Source organism: Eleutherodactylus coqui, chromosome 6 (genome assembly GCF_035609145.1).
Source record: "Eleutherodactylus coqui strain aEleCoq1 chromosome 6, aEleCoq1.hap1, whole genome shotgun sequence".
In the NCBI taxonomy this organism is placed as follows: domain Eukaryota; kingdom Metazoa; phylum Chordata; class Amphibia; order Anura; family Eleutherodactylidae; genus Eleutherodactylus; species Eleutherodactylus coqui.
In genome coordinates this window covers 85,463,693-85,490,657 of record NC_089842.1, presented here as the reverse complement: position 1 = coordinate 85,490,657, position 26,965 = coordinate 85,463,693, and the positions used below count along the sequence as shown (strand labels likewise).

Here is a 26,965-nt window from a genome sequence, read left to right as displayed (position 1 = left end):
TTCAGATCCCGAAAAGTTTTTTCACACTGGTGAAATTCGTTTGGAATCGAACTAGGCCCAAGCTAAGCTATAAAATCTTGACGCAAAAAAAGGTAATGGGGGAGTTGGGCTCCCAGATCTCGCGGGGTACCATAAAGCTGCAGTTAGCAAGTGCGTACTTGACCTAATGCTCAGGAGATCCTCTAAACGATGGGTAGAACTTGAGCAAGACTGAGCCCCATTTAAAGTATATTTTGGCTAAAGGAGGGCCTCGGACGACGGGGAATTGAGGTGTCCCCGTTCCTGGGGCCCATTCAAAAACAGTGGAATAGTTTTGCAGCAAGAACAGGCTTGATATCAATGCCCGGCCTCTGGACACCCCTTGTGGGTAAACCAGACTTTCCGTTAGGTGCGCGAGGCCTACGTCAGCTGAGTAGAATGGGGATCCCCATCCCCAGAATTCGGGATGTAAAGACGACGAATGGAATCAAAACATTGGAAACATTGTTAGGTGAGCAGGGACCGTTGACTGGTGCGTGGTTCCAACATTTACAGTTAAGCCACTTTATCTATGCGCGGGGCCAGGCCTCAGAAGTGCCGTGTCAGTCTACTCCCTTTGAGGAGATGTGCACTGGGCCTCCCGAGCGAAAAGTGGAGATCTCCGTGGTCTATAGCTTAGTGGCAGCAGGGAACACGCCAGACAGTGGGGTGAGCTTTAAAGAAAGCTGGGAGAGAGAGCTGAGCCAGCAACTCAAAGACAGCGACTGGGCAAAAGCTCTAATCATGACCCACAAAGATGTCTGTTTCTGTCAGGTATCATGAATTGAACTACAAAATCTTATCTAGGTAGTACCGCACCCCGGCACGTCTGGCTAAGATGTACCCTAATGCTAGCAGCATGTGTTGGCGATGCCTGAACAGCACGGGATCGATGATACACATCTGGTGGTCCTGCTCCCTGGTCTCCACCTTGTGGAATTAGATAAACGCCCTATATAATGCACTCAGTAGGGGTGACATCTGTTTCTTACCAGAGATGCTTCCCTCTCCATCATACCAGGCCCTGTAGCCTCGGTTAAGAAAGGTATCCTCAGATTTTTCCTCCTAGCTGCGAGACAGGTGTTACCACAGCTGTGGAACACCACGATGATTCCTACACTCCTAATGTGGGTAAGAGCTATGGATGACATCATGTGTATGGAAGAATTAAGGGCTAGAGACGACTCTTAATTTTCTGCTCACTACGCCACGTGGGCGGTCTGGATAGCTCCTCTGCTAAATTTAATCCATTGTTAACCAATGGCGTTGTATCACCTTAAATATAACTGGTATAGAACACTATTTTTGAAGGTGACCTCGTCTGGATGGCCGCCGCCGGGCGGATATACTTCCTCCCCATCCTCCTACTCCCCATTCTTTCTTTTTTCTCATATGCTCTCCTCTTTTCCCCCCTCTTCTCCTCCCTTCTTTTCTACTAGGGAGATTGATGCTGTAATTTAACAGTATCTGCTTGACCCACACTACAGATGGGGAGTGGATTATCCCTTCCCTCTGTGATCATAAAATTTTCATAAGTTCTTTCTATTTGTTTATAATGTGTCTACAATTTTCTACGCCATTGGGCGTTCATATCTGACTTGGGATTACCCAGGGAGGAGGCTCATTAATTATTAAGAGAAGGGACAACAAGAATCCCCAGGCATCTTTATGGTGCCCTATTATACTGATTGGTTTTTTTTTCTACCTGAAGGGATTTTCTTAAACTCATTTAATTTAATTTAATATAATTTTATTTCATATAGTTCTGAATATTTGTATTTGTGCTGATATTTCTAATAAAATACATTTTGAACAATAGAATGTTTTCAGAAAAAAAAATCTGAATTTCTATTGTTATTAAGGGACTGCTTACAATAAAGTCTGCAGCTTATAAATGTGTAGTAGCAATATAAGGCGTACTTCTTATATCAGTCACATAGTTCATAGCACTGGAGAGATGGGTAATAAAAAAGTGAACACAGGGACAAAAAGTTTTCTAGACTGTGCCAAACTGGTGAGAACCAGCTGAATGCCACCCCTGCTTGTGGTGCTTGTAATAGCCGGCTGGCCGCCAGGTCTGCTAGTGGGCAATAGCTGGTTTGTTGGGGGCCTTCCTCAACCTGCAGAAGAGTGGGCAGCTAGGGCCCCCTGGAATAATGGAGAACATGGAACCTCCAATAATAATCTAGCCCTTACAGTGAGTGGCACAATGAAAGGAAGAATGTGCAAACTACAAAAATCAGAAGGTTACATTGCAAATCTGCAAGTTTAAACGGATGTTTTAGACGTCTGAAAGTAAGATTAAGACCATTTTCTGCCAACCATGAGTGCCTTTTCATGACAGATGCCAGACTGTTTTCAATGGGAGACCTCGCATCACATTGCACGCACTTTGCACACGGTGCGATGCTGACGCTGGCCCCATTAAAGACAATGGGCGGTGCGATGCGAGAGCATGCAAAAGATAGAACACCTGCAGCGATTTGCTTCCTGCATCGTATCGTGACGCCATGCAGGAAAACATCGCTGGTTTGTATGAACTCCTTCAAATGAACGGGGTTCTTACTTGTGCAAGATTTGTGCGTCTCACAATGCACAGGTCCCACACAATTTTTATCAGACATGTGAAGCTAGTCTAAGAGGGTATAAAATTGTCAATCTGGCCATTTTTAAAGTTTCCGCTGTCATTCTGATAGAGGTACCAAGCCGCACCGGACCGTGCTGCTGCTTTGCAGTCAATTGTCCAATTAGTTTTCCCTTATTTAAACTATGGCTGTAACTCCTAGACGGTTAATGCAATATTTTTATTAAAAAGCCATCAATATGTGATTGTTGTACAGAGGCGAAATCCTGAAAATTGTTTCACTGTCCAAATACTTCTGGACCCAATCTTATCTGGCTGTTTTATAGAAGCTTTACTTTATCTGAAAACACTACAAATAGAAGTTTTAAAGGAGGTTTCTAAGTTATTAATAATTGTGGCAGCAGGCATGAAATAGTTAAAAACAACAAACTAAAGTACTCATATACTCGCTGTCCGTTCAGCATCACAGCTCCTGTCCTCACGGCTGCCCCTTGTTTACAAACTGTAGCGGTGATGTGTCTGTGTTGTAGGGTAGATGGGACATGGATGATGAGAGCAGTAGTTATCTTACAGTATGTCACAGCAGGCCTCTCACTAGCTAAGCCAGAATCCTACTGCATACTGATGATGAGCAAACTCCCCGAAACAGCTGTCTGTGTATGGTTTTCTGGTTTGGTTCCCAATCATTGTTATAAAGACTTGTATAAAGGGTATAACATTGATTTGAAGGAATGCTGCCATCCAATAGGTGGCGCTGCATAAATATTGTTCCATTTTCCTTATTTGCATAGCTGCAAATTACCAGCACTTTCTCAAACATCAGCGTCTGCAGTGGTAAACAGATACTAATAAGTGGGCTGAGTGTCGTGGCGCCAGTGCTATACAGCAAAGAGGTGTGAGAGAAGAAATCAGGCAGAGAATGAGGGTTGTAGTAGAACCATGTTGCGACGGTTTACTGAACTCTAGTAGCTTGTAACATTCACAGTTACTCCGCATATAATTATTTACAATATTCAGCAACTGTACAATGGAAGTAAGTTGGCCTAAGTGATCTGGGAAGGTGCTGGAGGTTAGCGTTTTGTGTAAAACTAGGCCCTGCTGCGTCCTGAATAGGGAATAAATGGCCTTTAGTGAATAGGAGGCTTCTGTGGCAGTAGACTATGCGCTGGCCTCAGTGTACTCACTCCTGAATAGATTAGGGCACTAGATGCTGTGCTGACTCACTCAGCCAGGGGACTGGACCAGGCCTAAGGTGCTTGGGCGCTCTCACTCATGGTTACAGGTTCTCTCTCATGACTCTGGTGGGAAATAGTGCCTCTCTGGACTCCTCATGACTGCTCACCCGTACCAGACATTCTCCAGGCTCTGATTCTTGTTCCGCTTCCTCTCCCCGACTTCTACAAACCGCATCTCTTATTACTCTCTCTCACTGTACATACGTCTCTTCCGCCTGCTTTCCCTAGAACGACTCTCTAGACCCCTCTGTGTACTTCCCGGTCTCCTTGTCCAGGACCTTTTTTTTATCTCCCTCTCCTGACCAATTACAGGCTCCCTCTCTCTGTCACACCACTGTATATCAGCCAATCCCAAAAACCTTCTCACAAGGCCATATTCACACAATCGTATATAGGCAGCTATTAAGCTGTGTCCAAAAATTGGGCAAAAATCGCGACCATCTGAAACATTGGATTCCAATGTATTCATTCAGATGAGCGATTTTTAACCTCATAAAAAAAACACGCCGTCAGAAATAGAATATCGGTGGCCATTTTCGTCGCCGATTTTATATGCTGCGTTCAAAGATAGGTCTTGCCCTATCTGTGGCCGAGATACGCTGGAGGCTCCCATAGATGTTCATGGAAGCTGAAAAAAAAGGAGAGGGTGAGGAAGTTTAGCTGCGTCCAACGCTGGGGAAAAAAGACAGCTGGCTCTATTTAAACATTAGCAGTCATTCTGAGGATTTCTGCTGACCCAGGGATTTCCGCGCTACAACGTATGTATTTGCTGATACACTGCAGCCGCCCGTGTGAATACCAGAAAATACACGGCTAAAGATTGGGACTTATACGGGCTGCCAACAGTCAATAGCAAGGGTTTATAGTACCCTGTTGCTATTCAGATCTCCCTTCATTTAACAGGCACTACATTTAATCTGTGGTGGGACGTAGGCAATTGCCTGAACCACCTCACTACAGCGACAGTTTTGTGTGGGACACTTCTGTCTACACACATGACCGCTCAACCAATTATTGTACACTGCTGAGATCTGTGTTTGGTTGCAGTGGTCATGTGTGTGTATGGAAACGTCTTGCTGCCATTTGTAAATAGAGACTGGCACTGAGGATGGCACGCTTGATGGGAGTTTAAAAGGGGTTGTCCCACTTTTAACATTGATGACCTACACTATCCTATCAAAAGTAATTGGACACCTGAGCAAGAATCAAAAGTAGTATTTATTTCCATATGTTAATACTTAGTGGGGCTCCTTTGGCCTTAATAACATTGGATAGTCTCTCTTTCTACCAACATCTGATAAACTTCAGCTGTTATTTCCCTCCATTCATCCTGCAAATGTCTGGCGAGTTCTCTCAAAGAAAATGGACATTACTCAAGTTTCAGTTTGTCCCAAAGATGTTCAGTAGGGTTCCGGTCGGGACTCTGTGCAGGCCGCTCCAATCATGGAACATCTATATCCTCAAACCAACATAAAGCAAGCAATGGATTTGAAACAAGGTGCGTTGTCTTGTTGGAAGTATGGCTGACCATTCCCAGAGTATTGTCACATTATCGGCAGCACATTATTGTCTAGAATGTAAGGGTCTTTTCTGTGTTCATGATTATTATCCACTACAACCAATAAACTGAGGCTATGTCACATAAAACATCCTCGGACCATAAGACCTCTTTCACACAGATGACAGTGATTTCGCTGCGAGAAAATTGCGGCGATATCACAGCTTTGTTTTCGTGATTTTTCCTTGAGCATAATCTTGCATTGCATCGCTGCCGCCCACGATAAGATCGCACGATTGTTTTTTTTTTGCAAAAGTCAATAGAAGTTTCTAATGTTAAAATCGCATTGCACGAATCTGCAATAAACAAGCAAGTTCCATAGGGAAACATGAGAGAGAAAAAATAGCACATCGCAGAAAGATAGAGCATGAACTGATTTTTTTTCTCGCAACATAGAATCAGTGAAAACATCACTAATGTGAAGAAAATGATTGAAAAGCATAGGGTTCACAAACATGCATTGTGTAGCGCTGTCGCATCACCGGAAAATCACACAATTTGTAGCCCGTGTGAAAGTGGCCTTAAGGAACCTCCGCCGTACTTAAATAGAACCTGTCACCTGGTATGGTGCTCATATGCCAGGTTCCCTGGAGTTCCGGGAGGAATTTCTTATTCTTACCTGGCTCCTCGATTCAGCGCTGTCACCCCTTAGAGTCAGCACGGACTGTGCATCTGGACCGCTGGCTGCATGCTGTGCGCATGCACTCCCATTGATTGCTATGGGAGCATGTGCACAGCATGCAGTCAGCTGTTCGACTGCATGGCCTGTGCTGACTTTCAGGGGTGACAGCTCTGGATCAGGGAGCTGGGTAAGTATAAGAAATACGACCCCAGATCCCCGGGAACCTGCCGTATGAGCATCATAACTTAGTTTATGTTGCTCGCACCTGGTGACAGGTTCCCTTTAACTGTTGGCACAATGCACTAAGGCAAAAGGCATTCTCCAGGCATCTTCCACACCCAGATATGACCATCTGATTTGAGTATGCCACTGTTGACCCAGCGCATCACAACCTTCTTCCCTGAAAGTAAATATCTAACCGATAAACCATGTTAATTCTCAGATGCAAGTATAGGTGCATATTACTACCAGGTTAGTAGAACTACAAGTCCCAAACTTGACAACTTCAAGGCAGGTTTGCCAACCATCTGGAAATTCCTCGACAGTATGTAAAAATAGGGCACTTTTTCCAGTGCCCATGAGGCCTTCCTTACACAGGCACCTTTTTTCCATGGTGTTTTCAGCGCCACGAAAATCGCGGTATAACGCTCCCATTGTTTTCAATGGAGCCCCTCAGACAGCCGCTCGATCGGATTTTAAAGCAGAGTTTGTTCTATTTTTTTCGGCATTTATAGCACCTCATCAATGATGGGGAGTGCTAAAAGCAATGCTGCGGCTGAAAACCAAACTAAATCACGGCAAAACACCATGATCGAAATCACGGTGCTTAGCCCAACGCCTTTGTGAGGGAGGCCTAAAAAATATTAGATATGTCTCTGAATTTTTTGAGTCTGATGGTAGTTGAGTAGGTTAATAGGACTGTAAATGCAGGCAATGAGATCATATTATAATGAGCTCGATTACTGCAACTCGTTGCTGATCGGCCTCCCCTGCACCAGACTCTACCCTCTGGAATCCATCCTGAATGCGGCAGCCAGGCTCATCTTCCTGTCCAGCCGCTACTCGGACGCCTCTGCCCTGTGCCGGTCACTGCACTGGCTGCCCGTTAAATACAGAATTCAATTTAAAATCGCTACCTTCATCCACAAAGCCCTCCACAGCGCAGCGCCCCCCTATATCGCCTCCCTCATCTCAATCCATCACCCATCCCGGGCTCTCCGCTCTGATAACAAAACTAGACCGCGCGCCCCCTGATTCGAACTTCTTATTCCCACCTCCAAGACTTCTCCAGAGCAGCACTAGTCCTCTGGAACGCACTACCAAAGGCTACCCGGGCAATCCAGGACTCGGAGAACTTCAGGCGTGCTCTAAAAACGCACCTCTTCAGGGAGGCATACCGCATTCCCTAAACAAACCCCTCTGTACCCCCCCTGATAACATGCTCCCTGACCTACTGACTGCAATCCCTGCTAGCCATCATAAACCGCTCCTGCAGTCATACCGCTTCTGCTGTCACACGGCTAAATGTCTGACCATTGTCTGTGTATATCACCCCTCACTCTCCACCTCGCCATACCGTGCACACCGCCAGCCCTTTTACCTTCTGTATCACCCCACTATTCGTAGTATGTAAGCTCGTTGGAGCAGGACCCGCACCCCTATTGTTTCCATCAATTGATTACTATGTAACCGTGGTTCTGTAATGTTTGTATTTTGTCTTTCTGTATTCCCCCTGTCTATGTAAGCGCTGTGGAATATGTTGGCGCTATACAAATAAAGATTATTATTATTATGTCAGCATCTGACGTACAAACATGTATTACTTAGAATCTTTAGCAATCAGTACAGTTTTTCTATTGCTTCTGTAAAAAATGTTGGCTGTCTGTGATTTTTGGATAAGTTGTCCAGGAAAATGAAAAATTCAGGTTGACAACATTGCTCCAAAGACATGAGCATATCTACAGCCATGAAGGAGTTAACAGAGCAAACCACTCCCATTCCAGCAGCCGCCCTGTGATTGGTGAAGCGCTGGCTGGGTGGGATTCCCTGGAGGCTTACAGCAGTGACACACATAGTTGTGACACAATGTATCAGCCGTCCCGGTGACGCCACAGAATGTTGACACCTATAAGCAAGATGCTGATCGGAGGGATCCGGGGATTCAGTGTCATGGCGGCGAAGAGAGGGCTTATCTTCAGACAGGTAAATAATCTCCAGCACTGGAGGGGTTAATCGCTGCTGGTCACGTGACTTCCCGCCCTGCATGCTAGGATGCTCTCATCAGGTTACTATCCTTTATTTATATAGCGCCAACATATTCCATCAGTATTATTACTATTAGCCCTCTTGTTTACTAATACTGCTGGCAGAATGTGCATCCTTACACCAACTACCTGGATACTCAGCTTTCTCAGGCTCCTGAATGGCTGATCTATGGAATTAGGTAGCAGCATGCCACTCAGGAGTCTGGGAAAGCTGGATGACACCCCATGTGAGGCGTACTATTTAGAGGACATAAGTTCTGTCTCCTCTGCCGAGGCCTGGGGCATGTAACCAGCAGGCTGCAGTTATAGGAGGAGGGACCCGCTGGAGTCTTGAAGGTGCATACATGGGAAAGGAGGATATGGCACACATTGCACCTCAGCACTGCAGACCTGGGCTCACTGGATACTGTGGGAGATTTGCATGGTCTTCTGCAGTGATCTGTAACCTGCGCCGTGCCAGCTGCTGACAGACTACAACTCCCTGAGAGGTTATCAAGGGAGCTTTCCCACCCAGAGCCCCCTAAGCAAATTCAACCTCAACCCAGACCCCCTTTACATCCTGCAGCGTCGAGGTATGTATGAAGGGAGCTCGTGGGGCGACCTATCTTCATAGAGCGCAGGCGTCAGCTGTTTGCTACAGCTGACACCTGCGGGCAATAGCTGCAACCAGACGTTTGCGGATATTAAAGGGGTTGTCCCGCGGCAGCAAGTGGGTCTATACACTTCTGTATGGCCATATTAATGCACTTTGTAATGTACATTGTGCATTAATTATGAGCCATACAGAAGTTATAAAAAGTTTTATACTTACCTGCTCCGTTGCTAGCGTCCTCGTTCCCATGGAGCCGACTAATTTTCGGCCTCCGATGGCCAAATTAGCCGCGCTTGCGCAGTCCGGGTCTTCTGCAGTCTTCTATGGGGCCGCTCGTGCAGAATGCCGGCTCCGTGTAGCTCCGCCCCGTCACGTGCCGATTCCAGCCAATCAGGAGGCCGGAATCGGCAATGGACCGCACAGAAGCCCTGCGGTCCACGGAGACAGAGGATCCCGGCGGCCATCTTCAGCAGGTGAGCATGAAGACGCCGGACCGCCGGGATTCAGGTAAGCGCTGTGCGGGTTGTTTTTTTAACCCCTGCATCGGGGTTGTCTCGCGCCGAACGGGGGGGGGGTTAAAAAAAAAAAAAAAACCCGTTTCGGCGCGGGACAACCCCTTTAACCCTTTAAATGCCCCATACGGCTCCCCAAAATGAGAGGGGGGGGGGCTTTAAAAAAACAAAACAAAAGGGAAAGTAAGATCTATAAAGTTTTATTAGTTGTAAAAAAAATAAAAAAAAAAAAATAAAAAGTTAAATCACCCTTTTGCCAGATCTATAATGTATTTTCTTTTAGGATTTAGATTTTTTTTTTTTATATTTGGTATCACCGCATCCGTAAAAGTCCGATCTATCATAGTAGCAAATTATTTACCCCACACGGTGAACGTTGTCTAAAAAAAAAAATAAAGAATGCCAGAAATCCACTTGTTCAGTCACCCTGTCTCCCAGAAAAAATGCAATAGAAAGCGATCAAAATGTCTTTCACGTATAATGAAACTTCTGGCTAATGTCCACGGGTGTTTTTTCACTGCGTAGTACGTGTGCGTTTCATGCACGCCTCGTACGCGGTGAATGGAGGCAATGAAAGTCGATGAACTTTAGTTCTTCCATGCACACCGGCCTATCGATACACAAGATAGATAAATCCCAGCATGCTCTATTTCTCTGCGTATGATACGCAGCCCTTGTATGACATCTCATACGGACAGTGGTTTGATGCGCATCCCCGGGGTATTTGTAAAAACAAACAGAGAAAAAAAAAATTTTTAAATCCCACTGCGCATGTTCGTGAGGTCAGATACCCGGGCATACGCAGTGCATATCCAGCCCATTCGCAGTCTTTAGCGGCAGAGCGTATGGGCTGTATATGTGTAAAATACATACACCCGTGGACATTAGCCCTGTCTCTCATCATTTCTGCAGCTTGCAAATGGACTAGGCCTGCAGGAGTGCAGAGATAGGAGTATTTATGTCCCGTTTAGACGGAATGATCGTTCAGAAAATCGTTCAAATGAATGAAACTGAACGACGAGTGAAAATCATGAGGTTCTCGCTCGTCGTTCACTTTCAGCCTGTAAAAACACAAGCGCCGACTCAGTACTTATCGTGCGGCTTAAACACTGATCATTCAGTGATTGACATAGAATTATGAAACACTGAATGTTAAGTGCCCAAGGGCTGCACAATTCTCAGCGGGTCTAAATGGGATACCAGCGTGCGAACAAGCTGGTGATGACGTCATTGGTCGTTCAGTCGAGCAAATGAGAATCTGTGTAAAAGGGCCATTAGTCAGGTCATGACCCCACGAGACTGCTCAGCTTGTCTGGGAGGTCTTTTTTTATGGGAGGTTAGCCAATAAACTGTATGGGATGCCCAGACGTGGAAATAATCCCGTGCGGAAATTAAGGAATTCAATTCCGCAGCACGACAATTTTATTGCAGTTTCTGCTTCGGAATTGACTTCTTGTCAATGAGGGGGTGAATGCCGCGCAGGAATACGCGATAAAACCCACTTCAGAATCTGCACCGAATAGTGCGGGTTTGGAGGCCGGCTGTGGATATTCCACTGCAAATCAGCCTTAAGGCCCCCATACAGATTAATAAAAAGTTATCAGAACTCCCCGATTTAGGGTGCTTTCACACGAGCGGAATAGTTTCAATAGATGCCACTTAATATCTGTATGCACATTTTGATGCGTAATTGCCATGGAGGCCATGGATTTTGGTGCAGAATTTTCCGTGTATTGGGGAAATATCCCACTCATGTGAAAGCACCTGTAGCCCGGACCTGCCGATCATCACGTGTATAGCAACCTGCCGACTTTTCTTTTCTTCAGATGATATTGGGGGAACTGAGCGTTCGTGTGCATGGGGGATTCAAGAGAAAAGTTGTCAGCTGAAAAAGCATTGAGCCAAAAGCTGTTGAAGCTGAATGGATACCTTGTGTTTTTTTTTTTATTTATACGCAGACTGATGAATTTTATTCACAGACCAAAATCATAAAAGTCCATGAGAGCTTAAAAAAATGCAATGAAAAAAGATGTTACATGACTATCCTCTGTGCTTTTACACTTGCTGCTGGTGAGACTGGGAAGAAAAAGTGACATCAATTGGGTCTTCTTGTATCTTTTTTTTAATTTTTTTTTTTAGCGAATATGAAAGATGCGGTGAATACGGGTGCAACGCGGACATGACACACACTGAGCAAAAACACACATGCAGTGAAAACTGTCCAAAAATTGCATATGCCAATGGAAATGAGGCCTAAGGCTAGCTGGACAGTCCTTATAGTCAGTGCCCAATATTTCCATCCACTACACCATTATACCGCCACCTTTGATTGTCTTGTAATAAATATCTGGTTGAGGCTAAAAAATACCATAATGACGAAAATGCACTAAAATAACAATCTCTGGTTCCTGTGAACGTACACCTTCCTTACCTAACCTCACTATCTGCACTGTCCACCTGTATATGGCACTTTAGCAACCTCGTCCACCATGGTGGCCTACGTTACAGTCCCATCATTATTGTGGTGCCAATCTGTGCTCAGCCCATGTGTGAGATGCCAGCGGAGGGGCAGTAAATTGATGCATATAAGAGGTGCTATTACACCCTCAAGGACATGTGCGCACATTGCGCCAGTCATGCAACTGAGATGTGTTTGAAATGGCTCCACACGCGAGTCTTCATGGCCTTCTAATGGAATGCAGCTAAAAGTTCGCACAGTATGGCAGCTAATAACCGTAATGCTGCATGGCCATTTACAATCAAACTGGTTTTAACTGCGCTTAATTAGACGACTGTGCCAATTTGCATGCAATGTAGTTCTGGATGCACCTCTACACATGGCGGCCATAGTGTGTGAATGCAGCCAAAATGCTAAGTTTTATGGATGATTCATTAAGCAAACCTATTATGAATATTATGGGATAGCCTTGGGCTGAATAGATTGCTGTGGCTATTTAGGTATAGTAACTAAACTTTCTGCATTCTTCACAGATGTTTGAGCCTGTCAGCTGTACATACACTTACCTCCTTGCTGATGCAGACACCAAAGAAGCCATTCTGATCGACCCCGTGATGGAGACTGCGAATCGCGATGCAAAGCTGGTTAAAGAGCTTGGCCTAAATATGACCTATGCAGGTATGGGGAGACCATTACATATAAACCCTGATCTAACAGCTTCTTAGCAGGGGCATAACATGAACAGACTGGACCCCATAGCCAAATTTTATATGCGGCCACCCTTTGTGCATAAGCCTTTCCCAGCTCCCTGTTAAGGTTCCACTAAGGACACATTTTCCTGCTGAGTTGAACTTAAAAAAAACTAATTGAGCCGCTAAGTGTGCCTTTACCCATACAAACTTAAATGCATTCTCCAGGTTTTTATTAATGAATGTGGTCCATGTCAAGCTTAATAAATGACCCTCCACTCGCCCCTCCCGGTTCCTGCAGCTTCGGTCTCCTCTCTGGCGCCATGTTTTCAGGCACCCTGTGGATGGGATGTTGCAGGTTACAGCGGTCTGTGAGGTCTTGTTACATATTGCCTGTGAACAGACCCGATGCGGAGGTACAGCGCTGGACATGTGGGGAGCCAGAAGAGATGAGTATAGCATCATTAACTCTGTTGTGGTAGGGGTAAAGTTTCTCTTTAGGTGGGGCACCTAGTAGATGTGAGCACAAGAATGAGGCAAAAACGTGTGCTGGCCAGCGCTACGGGAAATGTACAGTGAAGATTAGGAATGAAAATAGCCTTCCTTCACCAAGGGTTTTTTTATTTTTTAAAACCTATTCCCCCTCACTCCCAAAGTTACTTATGTATGCATCAATCCAACGTAGAGATGCCTATATGTGCCCATTGAGTTATAATTCCCTCTTTATGCCCCACTGAGTGATAATGTGATGGAAAATGAAAGTATACTTTCCTCTGTGGCATTATTCTCTCTTTGCTTCCTGGCTACTGGTCACCTGCAGTCTAAGCACATTACCGTTTTGGCTCATCCCTGAGGCCAGTGATTGGCTACTGCAGTCACATGATATGACTACCTGCTGAGACATAGGTGAAGAGTGGAGGGAGCAACAGAGGTCAGTAGAGTCTTGCTTTTAATTCTACAGCATTCCCAATATAATAGTAACTACAGTCTCAGGGGTTACCTGGATTGCCAAACCGGACCCAGTAGCCTAGGCCATAACGGCTGCTACAATAGTAGCGTAGCTACACCCCTTCTCCTTAATCTTAAGCCTGGTTTAGACACAACTATTATCGCTCAAAAGATGTCTTTTGAGCGATAATCATTATGTGCATTTACAGGGCAATGTGATTTGCTCCAACATTGAGCGATCACTTTGCGCTCCGAGCGGGTATGCAGAAGACAAGTAGGGCAGATTGTCTTCTGCATCCAGCTGTTCTCTGCTCGGAGCGCCCAGCTGGTATATAGCTAAGTGCTCCGAATAGGGTATGCAGAACACAGCTGGACCGCTGTGTTCTTCATACCTCAGCTGTTCACGGAGCGCTCACCTGGTATACAGCTGTACGCTCCGTGTGGGGGTATGCAAAACACAGCTGGACCGCTGTGTTCTTCATACCCCGCCTGTCTTCAGGGAGCGGGATACAGCTGAAACAATAGTATCAGCTGTATCACACTGTGAATTCCTGATAAGGCTGATCGTTGCCTTAGCATACTAAAAGACAAGGATCAGCGACGGCTTAACGAAAACTGCACAATGTCAGTGCAGTTAGACACAACGATTCTTGCTCGAGAGCTTTGAGCGAGAATCGTTGTGTCTAAATCCGCCTTTAGTGTCTTTGGATTTTATAAAACGTATTCATAGTACAATAAAAAAACATTGTGCAACTTTTTGATATAGTTTGTTTCAGTTTCTTACTATTTTGACCATCTTGGCATGCTGTCAGTGAATATAAACCTTCATTAAGACTGAGAATATGTCCCAATCATGTATTACTCCAATGAGTAATGGTTTGTTACAGGCAAGCTTTATTAGCTCACAGAGGATTGCCTAGATGGGATACAATTGCAGCTGTCACAAGTATTAGTTTTCTAGGGGTTTTCGGCCTCTGAATGTAACAGCGACTGTTCCTGTTTGCGGACACGGAGGCATCTAGACTTCCTGACTCTCATTGGGTTGCACAATGCTGTCTGCCTGCCCCTCCTCTACCTGAAATGACTGATGACAAGGGACAATACTAGACTGTTCTATGCACAGCAAACCTAAAAAACATGGAGTTTAGGTTGAGCGGTAACTTTGCCTTTGTGACATAAGTCAGCTCAGACACAACACTTTGGCGCTGCAGTTTTACAAGGTACAAAGTGTAAAGCCGAGATAGTAAGTGAATGATTCACAGGAATAAAACTGGGCCAGAACACTAACAAGGCTTTTATAGAACCTGAACCAACCTCTCCACGTCCAGCAAACCCAGATGTATCGGCAGTGTTGTTATACCTGAATGAGTACGTGCTCTATTATAGCCACTTACCTGTCATCCGCTCAGGGATATAGTGCTATATAACCGAGCACACAGGCATATAGACTGCTATTATACAACTAGTGACACCAGCTCTAGATTTACACTGTAAACTTCCCACTAGGTAGCTTGATGTCTCCATAAAATAAGTGAACTTTGCCTTGAACGTCATTTCCTTACAATTATCACAGACTATACCACAAGAGGATGAGAATAGATTTGTTTTTATTAATCTACTATTATACTGCCTACTATGCACAAAAATAGAACTACTATAATACGGCCCCCTGTGTAACATAACATAATATGTAAGGCTGAAAAAAAGACATGTCCATCCAGTTCAGCCTATTACCCCCTAATGTTGATCCAGAGGAAGGTTAAAAAAAAAAAACAATGAGCTAGAAGCCGATTTTGCTTATGTCAGGGGAAAAAAATCCTTCCTGAGGCTTTATTCCCACGAGCGCATATCGGCCGCCGTTTTCACAGACCGGCCGATATGCGCTACATTAAGAGAGGAAAATCTGGTGAACGGGCCTACAAATCAAACGTTCGTGCGACCGTTCAGATGGCCTGGTGATGCCGGCGCAAATGCTCCAAGCTCACCAGGCCATCGCCCTTTTACCCTCACTCCCCATCGCAGGCTCACCTCTCGTTCCTCCCTGCTCTGTTCTGTGCAATGGGGGAGGGGGGTCGGAGCTAAGCGCTGGTCCGCCTTGCCTCCTCCAATTGATGGCTATGGACAAGAGGGGGGCAGAGGGGGGGTTGCTTAACTCCACCCACATCCCGCCTCTTGTCTATGGTCTTCAATGGGAGGAGGCGGGGCAGACTGGTGCTTAGCTCCACCTCCACCCCTCCCATTGCACAGAACAAGCAGGGAGGAACGAGAGGTGAGCCTGCACGGGGGGAGGAGAACAGAGGGAGGGAGTTTAGCAGCCATGCTGCTAAACTTCCTATGGCCGCTGCTATGGGCTCCCACATGCATATTTCAGCCCAAAAGATAGTTCCAGGACTATCTTTGGGCCTGACGTAAAAATGCCCAGTACTATATTGGCCGGCTGGGCGCTTTTACGTCTCAGAAATATGGCCATGTGATTGGATTCCAATGCATCAGATCACAGCGCATATCGGTCCGCCGTGAAAACAGACGGCCGATATGCGCTCATGGGAAAGAGCCCTGACTCCCAGTCTGGCAATCAGAATAATCCATGAATCAACAACCCTTCTGAAGTAGTTAGTAGCTATAACATGTGATATTATTACACTCAGGAAAGACGTCCAGGCCCCTCTTGAACCTTTTTACTTTTATCAAGTTCGCCATCACCACGTCCTCCAGCAGAGAGTTCTATAGTCTCACTGCTCTTACAGTAAAGAACCCCTTTCTATGTCGGTGTAGAAACCTACTTTCCTCTAGACGTAGAGGATGCCCCCTTGTTACAGTCATGGTCCTGGGTATAAATAGATGATGGGAGAGATTTCTGTATTATCCTCTCATATATTTATACATAGTTATAAGGTCGCCCCCTCATCCTTCTTTTCTAAACGAAACAACCACAAATTTGATAACCTCTCTGGGTATTGTAGTCCGTCCATTACATTAGTTGCCCGCCTTTATGCCCGCTCAAGCTCTGATATGCCCTTCTTGAGTACCGGTGCCCAAGACTACACAATATTCCATGTTAGTTAACTAAAATCCCCAAGTCCTTTTCAACGTCAGTGTTACCAAGTGGTTTCTCATTTAGTATAAATAAGAGACATGGAATAATACATCCACAGCGCCACCTATTGGAAGGCAGCATTCCTTCAAGCCAAAGTTATACAAGCCTTGTAACAATGACTGGGAATTAAAAGCAAAGCCAGACTCCATATACAGACAGCTGTTTCAGGGTATTTGCCCTTCATCGGTGTACAGTAGGAGTCGGGCTTTACTAGTGAGAGGCCTGGGACAGGGGTCAGAAACACTATCTTTCCTCCTTAGGGAGAACACTTAGATGGCGAGTGAGGAGATTCAAAAGGCCATTGTGTAATGGTGACATGTATTTCCCTGCCCGTATGCATAATCTTCAATTTATCAGTGTTAAACCTCATTTGCCACTTTTCTAGCCAAGCCCCCAACTTATCCAGATCTTCTCACAATCTCCTTGCGCCCTCTTGTGTTAATTATTTTACATAGTTTTGTATCCTCTGCAAATATCAATGTTTTAATGCACAATCTCTATGATGTAGTTAATAAAAATATTAAAAAGAATGGGTCCCAGTACTGCCCCCCTGTAGTAGTATTTACCCACTTAAGGGTGCATTCACACGAACGTATATCGGCTCGGGTTTCACGCCGAGCCGATATACATTGTCCTCGTGTGCAGGGGGGGAGGATGGAAGAGCCAGGGCCAGGAACTGAGGCTCCCGCCCCCTCTCTGCCTCCTCTCCGCCCCTCTGCACTATTTGCAATGGGGAGAGGCGGGACGGGGGTGGGGCTAATTCCCGGACTTTAGCCCCACCCTGTCCCGCCTCCTCTCATTGCAAGTAGTGCAGAGGGGCAGAGAGGGGGTGGGAGCCTCAGTTCCTGCACTTGGCTCTTCCATCCTCCCCCCCCCCCCCCCTGCACACGAGGACAATGTATATCGGCTCGGCGTGAAACCCGAGCCGATATACGTTCGTGTGAATGCACCCTAAGGCCCATTTACAGGGAGCGATGATTGCTCAAACGACAGTTTAAGTGACAGCTTTGAGCGATCATTTTGCATAAACTATTAAGTAGCTACTCATCTACTTAATAGCAATTAACTGTGCAAATGAAACCTTTAGCTGAAAGCAGTTAATAGGCCGAGGGCTCTTATCTGCGCTCAGATCCTTTGTTCTCCAGCGGGAAAAATGCTATCAGCACTACCCATGGAGAACTCCTGATAAGGCCGAATGACGATTTTTAGGTTGGACTGAATTTAACGATCAGCTAGCAGTGCACGAAAAATGCACGATGGTCATGCGTTCAGACGCAACAATTATCGCTCAAATTATCGCTTTTTAGCAATTTAATTTTTTTATGAGCGATCATCGCTCTATGTAAATAGGCCTTTACACACATTCTTGCCCAGACCAAGCGTTCTTATTTTGTATACACAGGCCTGTGACCCCCCACCTAACACCAATTAAGAGATCATACAACTGTCAGATTCCTTACCAGGGGACTAATTAAGTATTTACTTCTCTGCTCATCTTGGTATTGTTTTAAGTGCAAATTACAAGCTACAAGAATATAACTACTATAATACTGCCTCTTATATGGTCTGGCACTTAACCCTGTGCTCCCTCTTTTTTTTTTCTTTATCTCACACCAACAACCCCAGCCAACACTCACTGCCATGCAGATCATATTACTGGGACGGGGGTTTTGAAGAAGCTGCTTCCTGGGTGTAAGAGTGTCATCTCCAAGGACAGTGGTGCTATGGCGGACATTCACATACAACAGGGAGATCTCATCAAATTTGGCAAATATGTAAGTGTGGGGCATTTTCTAGTATTGAGAACAAATGGCACAAATAAGGCCATGTTTAGAGATGAGCGAGCACCAAAATGCTCGGGGGCTCGTTACTCGGGACGAAATTTTCGCGATGCTCGAGGGTTCGTTTCGAGTAACGAACCCCATTGAAGTCAATGGGCGACCCGAGCATTTTTGTATTTCGCCGATGCTCGCTAAGGTTTTCATTTGTGAAAATCGGGGCAATTCAAGAAAGTGATGGGAACGACACAGAAACGGATAGGGCAGGCGAGGGGCTACATGTTGGGCTGCATCTCAAGTTCCCAGGTCCCACTATTAAGCCACAATAGTGGCAAGAGTGCCCCCCTCCCCCGCACTGTCAGCATAAAGATCGTTCTCCTCTGCCACAGCTGTAACAGCTGTGGCAGAGAAGAACGATGTTAGCCCATTGAATTCAATGGAGCCGGCAATACAGCAGGTTCCACTGAAAGCAATGGGCTGCCGGCGTGCGCGGGATGAATTGTTGGGAAGGGCTTAAATATAGAAGCCCTTCCCTGCAATTCATCCAGAAATATGTAAAAATAAAAATATATACCGGCGTATAAGGCGACGGGGCGTATAAGACGACCCCCCAACTCTCACCTTATACGCTGGGAATACAGCGGAGCAAAGAATAAAAATCATTACTCACTTCCCCCGGCGTTCTGCGGCGCTGCTGCAGGCTGTTGCTCCCTCCTGGTCCCCGGCAGAGCATTGCTTTCTGGACACAGGGCTTGAAATCCCCGCCTCCAGAAAACACACGTGCCTTCAGCCAATCACAGCCAATGACAATAATGTCATTGAATGGCTGTGATTGGCTGACGGCGTGTGTTAGCTAATCACAGTAGCTTTCTGGAGGCGGGGATTTCAAGCCCTGCGTCCAGAAAGCAATGCTCTGCCAGGGACCAGGAGGGAGCGACATCCTGCAGCAGCGCCGCAGACCGCCGGGGGATGTGAGTAATGAATTTTATTCTTTGCTCCGCTGTATTCCCGGCGTATAAGGTGACAGTTGGGGGGTGGTCTTATACGCCCCGTCGCCTTATACGCCGGTATATATGGTATATATTTTTATTGTAACACATTTCTGGATGAATTGCAGGGAAGGGCTTATATATTTAAGCCCTTCCCGACAATTCATCCCGCGATCGCCGGCAGCCCATTGCTTTCAGTGGAACCTGCTGTATTGCCGGCTCCATTGAATTCAATGGGCAAACATCGTTCTTCTCTGCCACAGCTGTTACAGTTGTGGCAGAGAAGAATGATTTGTCTTCTATATGTTCTCAATGGGGTCGGCGCTGAAGAGAACAGGAATTGCAGATCGCACATAGGTGCTATCTGCGATTTCTATGGCCTAAGAAGGACCGTTGGGGTTCTTGAAGCCTAAAATCACTCCTAACGCTCTCCCTATAGCAGCTCCGGCATCAACAGCACTTTCCCTGATCTATGTCAGAATGCATCTGTGGCGAGCCGCGGGCGGGCAGATTTTTATACTCGGGTGACGCCTAATCTCGCCAGCCACTCACTGCAGGGGGGTGGTATAGGGCTTGAACGTCGCAGGGGGAAGTTGTAATGCCTCCCCTATCTTTCTATTGGCCAGAAAAGTGCACAAATTTCTCAGGGAAGAAAATGAAAGTTACTCGAACACCGCGTGGTACTCGTCTCGAGTAACGAGCATCTCGAACACCCTAATACTCGAACAAGTATCAAGCTCGGACGAGTATGCTCGCTCATCTCTAGTCATGTTCTGAAGTTCAGTGCCTTCCTGCATTGGACATTATAAATGTCCAGTGGTTTGGAATTCACCATCATGTAGTGCAGTTAAGGACTGCTTTACTACTTGAGATTAAATAGCTTTTTAAAGGGGTTTTGAATTCAGTGGGAGCTGTGCCTGCATTACCAACCCATGCTATGTAGACGGAGCTGTCAGCTCTGCAATAACAGCTAAACATGTGGGGGTCCAGAGGGGCGGACCCTGCAGATCAACCGCTGATGACCTATCCTGATCACTGATGATGACATCCGCCCTGTTGCACTGACAGACCCCCACCCCTTCCCCTTCCTTCGCCTGGGCAACTACTGATGACCTATCTTGATAATAGGTCATTAAAGGTTAAAGTCGGAAAAAAAACTCCTTTTAAAGGAGAAATCCATCTTCCACTAGTTAAATCTACATATAATGTAGAGAAAGTTTGCATATAGTTGCGTCATACTCACTTGCTTACAGCCTGATACTTTTTCTCTATCTACAACCTAAGTTAAAGTGGAAATTAAAACCCAAAATTCTGCCAGTGGCTATTGGAAGTAGTTGATCACTTGGCTTCAGCTTTACTATTAGCTGTATCTCTGGCATCTCAGGTGCCATAATTCACTCCACCCAGGGAACATGCAAAAGTTTGGCTTTAAATGTGAATGAGGAATAAAACATTGTGACTGTAAAGCAAAGTTAAAATTAGTTGGATTTATTCTGCCTCTCCTTTTTTAAAGGGGTTCTCTAGTAATTTAAGATTCTGTTTTTAGGATAGGATATCAATGTGAGATCAGTGAAAGCCTGACTTCCGAACCCCCCACAATGAGCACATTGAAGAAGCCCCTTCATTGTTTGCACTAGCATAGCAGCTTGTACAGACAGCCACACGTGGGAATGCAGCTCACCTCATTTAGTCAATTTTCAAGTGGAACTGATAACTATGCAACTTCCAATTACATTTCTGCATATATGTTAAATGAATGCAGTATCTCTTCTCTGCAGTCTCTGGAGGCGCGGGCCACTCCTGGACACACAGACGGCTGCCTTACCTATGTGCTCAATGATAAAAGCATGGCCTTTACTGGTGATGCCCTGCTGATCAGAGGCTGCGGGCGCACAGACTTCCAGCAAGGTACATCCTGACTAGCTGCTTCCCAGTGTTTCTCCATGTGTGGGCTGCTTATTGCAACTTTAACTAAAATCTGATTTATTTGCAGGCTGCCCCAAGACCCTGTATAAGTCTGTCCACAGCCAGATCTTCACCCTTCCTGACAGCTGCCACCTGTACCCAGCTCATGATTACACTGGTGAGTCCTGCAAACTCAGGAATCTGTTCTCTTTAAACCTCTCTGTTATCAACTGTCTGTCCTTTGCCTTCGGCCCCCTGTCCACGGGCGAGGTGGAATATCGCTAGCGATATTCTGCCGCCGGGCAGCAGGGGAGAGAGCTGACAGTTCTCTACTGTGAGCCTATCTGACAGAAGCCTCACCACGGAGAATCACGGCATGCAGCAATTTGAGTCCTGCAAGTGGAGAATCGCTATGATTCTCTGCTCATAGACAGGGGGCTGCGCTTCCCATAGCAACGCTATGGAAAGCGTTCACTGCGTTACTCGCGGCTGGATTATCGTCGTGAGTAACGCAATGCAAGATCGTCCATGGACATGAGCCCTTAGGCCTCCTTCACACGGGCGACACAGCATCGCTGTGAGAAAATCGCAGCGATATCGCATTGCCTCACCGTATGATATTGCTGCGATTTTCTCGCAGCAATACCGCGATTTTGTAGCGCTACAAAGTCGCATGTGATGCTACAAAATCACGAAACTTTGTAGCATTTGCTACTGTGAAAGTTGCATCGCATCGCATGCCAACCACGTTTTCGTGCGATTCGATGCAACAGAGAGGAAGGCTCCATAGAGAAACATGGGCTACAAAACCTAGCGTGTCGCGGGCATATCGCCGGACCTGCGAGGTTTGTGTGTCATTTTGTAGCATGCTACAAAACATTTGATGTGTGAAGGAACCCATAGAAAACCATAGACTTCTCACACATGCGATTTGTAGCATCGTAGCAATGCTACAAAATCGCGCGACTTTGTCGCCCGTGTGAAGGAGGCCTTATAGTTCTCCTCTTTGCTCTTGTAGCTGGATTTAGGTAAATTTTCAGCAGCCATTTTTAGCAGCCTGAAAGCTATCCTATAGTCAGAGGGTCTCCCAGGCATCATAGCACTACATAGCCTCTGCTCTCCCCTCCCTTGTCTTTTTTCTGAGTCCTCTGTGAGTTTTCACACTGATTTCAAGTCAGCATCTTAGATTGAACTGTTTCCTCCATGTACTTTATGCATATCTCATCTCCTTCTCAATTGATACAGGTCAGATGGTGACAACAGTTGAGGAGGAGAAGCGCCTGAACCCTCGACTGACCAAGAGTGAAGCAGAGTTTGCGAAGATCATGAATAATTTGAACCTGCCAAGGCCTAAACAGATAGGTAAGATGCTCTATCCACGGGAAATACTTAGCATTGTCACAGGGGCATATCCTTTATGAGACTTAACAGCACACAATGACCTCTGAGACTGCTTACTTTGGATATGCTGTGTTCCGCTGTATGACATTTAGCTTTATGTGAGAAATATAGATAATACCACAGTATGCTACAAACTAGAAGAAACACAAAGATATACAGTAAGGCTCCATGCAACTCTCTGTGTGCCCTATTATGGCACCATGTAACGTGTGCATGAGGCCCAAGACTGAGAATGAACACATATATAAGACATATACGGCTATATATAATATAGAACTCCTTTTAGACACATTTTTTTCTTCTGTGCTCACTTTGGGTAACATATTGCTGGCTTAGTTCCATAGTGTTCTATCTCCCAATTTGTAAAATTTTTATTTGATGGCACCTTAAATGTTTGAACGCTTGTACAGTCAAACATATCTGCTAAATCTGGAAATTTAAAGTATACACCTCTTCTGTTTTTAATGCCATTTTAAATTCCTGAGACATCAGATGAACGCGAATGTATTTCTGTTTAGCAGAAGTGTTGATGATAATTCTGTACACGGCAATCAATTTGACTTTAATGCTCTAATCGTCACGCTATAGATAGATAGTGTACATCCTGTACACTGCTATATAAGATCCCTTTTAACAACAGTTTGATGCAGTTTTATACCATGTGCAACTCTGCTCACCACCATCACCAGCGCCATTCCATTTCTGCCTGTCAGCTGACAAAATGCAAGCAAGCTAGCTGTTTGTTGGAAGAGTTAGAAGACTATGGCTCAGATGATATTGTATGCTGGGGAGTTAGAACAAATTGAAATGATTGATATCCCTCCTAGACAAATGATCCAAGCTTACACAATACTGTCTCTTGTAAATGATGGGAGTTAGAACATAGATGTCTATTTAACAGCCAAAAGATGAGTTAGAATAGTATGAAACTAAGGCAGCGCTATATTAAAGCAGCTGCAATATATACAGTGGCCACAAGATGCTGCTATGACTCAATTACTTTTAGACTGTCTGCAGTACACAGGGAGACCACAAGATGTCACTACTAAAGTTTACATTTTTCCGGGATAGTCAGCCATACAATCAGCACACTGTGAAGTTTATTTATAAGTTACACTCATTGTAAAAAAAACAAACCCATCTGTTAGGAGTTGTTGGAATCGGATTAAAATTTACATGTGTGATTGTAACATTGACAACATAAGTAAGTGATTACAATATCAGAGCAAAAGGATAATTTATTGCAGAAATCGGAACACTTGAAGGGATATCCATCCACATTTGCTGTTGAAGTTGGCCGCAAAAGTATGGCAATGTTATGGTGGCATTTCTGTGACACCCTTCTTGTGTGCGGCCGAGCGTTATCCTGCTGGAAGTCCTGCCATGAGAGGAACACGTGGCTGCAGGATGTCCTGAACATATCACTGAGCCGTGATTGTCCCTCGTACCACTACTAGGGGTGACCAACTGTACAGTGGAACTGGGTTGTGTCACGTTTGTCCTGGCCTGCTGACAAAACCATGGGGGTGATTTGGTACCGGAGCAGTCAGGGCTGGCATGTATGCTTGCTACTAAGATGGCTAGACAGAGGAGCACACTGAACAAAGTGGTAACGAACTGGGTGGAGCACTCAGAACCCCTCTGACAGAACCCGCCTTGAAGTGGAGCACCCGTCCTGAAAGGCACGACCCCACTACTTGCACAAGGCCAGTTCCAGAGTCAGAGGGGAAGCAGAGTACAGAAACCGGGGACAAACAGTAACTGACAACAAATAAAAGACGAGAATACACAGGCTACAAAACAAACAGGAAAACAGAGGTCTAACTCTAAGAGAGGAGCCCGACAACAGCGAGGTAAACTAAGTAAGCTGACTTGACCAGAAATACTCAAATATAACCTGCACTTCCAGACAGGAAGCGCTGAATTAAATAGGCAAACAGGAGAAGCTGATTGGCTGACAGAGCTGTTAATCAGCAGCAACTACCACAGCTAACAGCTGCAGGACTAATTAACCTTAACTAGTCAGGACAGGAGATATTAACCCTAGCTAGTCAGGATAGAACTAACTGTAGTAAAGGTGTGCTGGCAGTGACGTGACAGGTTGTTTCAGCCAGGATTAGGCCAACTTCACACAGGCAAGTGCAATATCGGCCCGTGAATCATGGCATGATATCGCGCTCACCAACGTGCAATTTCCCTGCTTCTGCAAGGCATTTTTATCTCAAAATCATCTTGCATCACTTTGGGGGAAGTAGTGATCCTCCACCGCAGCTGACAGAGGAGTTTCTCCCATTGTTTGCAATGGGGAAACCTCGCATCGCAACACATGCACCTGGTGCCTGCTACCGGCTCCATTGAAAATCATGGGAGATGCGATGCAAGAACATACTCAAATATGGGACATGCCACGATTTGTTTCCCACATCGTATCACAAGGCGATGCGGGAAAACTTTGCTTATGTGTATGACCCCACTCAAAAGAATCGGGCTTATATAACGCACAAATTTCGCATTATTTTCTTGCCCATGTAAAGCCAGCCTTAGGGCTTCTACACACTGGCGTATTTTTCCTCAGTATTTTGTGATCCAAAACCAGGAGTAGAATATACAAAGAGAAAGTATAATGGAGATATTTGCATTTCTGCCGTATTTTGGAACCACACCAGGTTATGGCTCTCAAAATACTGAGGAAAATATGCCTGTGTGAATAGGCCCCTAGTTTGAGCACTGGTGAGGGCCATGTTTGTGTCTGCAGACCTAGGGTTGAGAGCCTCATTTCTGACTTTGCTGTGGAGTGTGATAGTCTGGATGCCGTGTGTTGCTCCACAGCAAAGGCAGAATTGAGGCTCTCTCCCCTAGGTCTGCAGACACAAACACGGCCTGGATTTGTCGATGGAACAACCCGGTTCTAATCTATAGTAGTCCAGTTTAATCATTCCCAACACCACTGCAAACTGAGGTGACAATGCATGTCAGAGGCAGGACATGTAAGGGGCGCTGTAAGACCAAATGTCCAGACCAAGCGTCTGTAAATTCTTTAGACAGAGACAGAAGTGCCACCTGTCTCTGGGCAGTGGACAATGAAACAGTTGGAGCTGCTTGTGCTTGGCGGACCATCCTCTCTACTGGTGGTCTGTTGAGGGTCTCCTGAGCCCTGTCTTCTTACGTGTGTGCCCTCACACATCCACTAGTCCCAACAGCTCTTAACAGTCTGGTCAGAACAGCCCAGTTGGCAGGCAGTTCGGTGTTATGACCATCCAGCTTCTTGCATTCCAATTATGCGCCCCCTCTCAGACTCTGGTAACAGAGTGAAGTCTCTTCTCTGCGTCGTAGAAGCGTCTAGTGGTCAACAAGCTACACACAAGCATCTAATCAACTGCATATCTGCCTGAGATGTAACTGCATGCCAAGTTTTGCACCTTTTTTGACAATGAATATATTTAGGGCCTTGATCTGTACAATAACCAATTTAGCAAATTTTGTTCTCTCTAGATATCGCTGTCCCAGCAAACTTGAAATGCGGCATTCAGGATGACTGATGACAACTTCACTCCAATGTTGGTCAAATACGTTTCTGCACTTACCTGGCTTGCCTTGAAGAATCACATGATATTGGTTCCTGTTGATAATTTTCCTATTCTACGACAATATTGCATATTTGTGCTACTGTGACTGCCCTGAAGCACTGGGATATTGGAGGAACGGCGGGAAATTGAATATTTTTATAATTTGTTATGATGGATCATCAAGGAATGTTCTAGAGCTCTAAAGGCATTTATGTATATATGTAAATGATTACTTTTTTTCCCCATAAAACACTGATTAAATAGTGTGTCTTTTCTAATTACTTCTGTATCTACTAACCTTTTTACTAGAAATGTACAGGACTTTCAGGAGTTTAATTTTTTTACATAGCCCCATTCTCCGTAACATGACCCCCCCAGACCTCAATGCTATACTCCTGAAATTCTCTGTGCTGTTGAAGGTCTTGCTTCTCGTGAATAAATTGTAATGCAGCCTTAATACAGAACGCCGTCTTGTATGTATAAGGGTGGTTTCACCCCTGCGTTTGGAGTCCTTTTAAAACTGATCAGTTTTTAACTGAATGTGGACTGATTACAAACTGAAGTAGAACTGTGCATGCATGCAAATACCTTTTTGGGGTAGAGTAGTTGATTATTGGATATGCAGGTCATTGCACACTCTACAAGTGCATACAAATGCATACAAAACACACTCCTGCCTGGTGGGTGGTGGCTGGGCTTCTCCCACCTCATACTTTTCCTTGGACCTTTCTTCCCTTGTCTTCCCTCTC

General features: G+C 45.4%; 1 protein-coding gene and 1 long non-coding RNA gene across 2 annotated transcripts in view; one reads left to right on the top strand and one right to left on the bottom strand.

Moving 5' to 3' along the window:
* LOC136631381 (uncharacterized) overlaps positions 1 to 26,965 on the bottom strand; it is a 67,913-nt gene that overhangs the window by 38,033 nt on the left and 2,915 nt on the right. The window lies entirely within an intron of this gene.
* On the top strand, positions 8,065 to 26,459 carry ETHE1 (ETHE1 persulfide dioxygenase). Its single transcript, XM_066607088.1, has 7 exons — positions 8,065 to 8,219; positions 12,377 to 12,521; positions 18,204 to 18,352; positions 21,123 to 21,252; positions 21,338 to 21,427; positions 22,495 to 22,611; positions 26,143 to 26,459. Exons 1-7 carry the CDS (start codon positions 8,133 to 8,135, stop codon positions 26,187 to 26,189), a joined length of 765 nt encoding a protein of 254 aa, XP_066463185.1. The 5' UTR covers positions 8,065 to 8,132; the 3' UTR covers positions 26,190 to 26,459.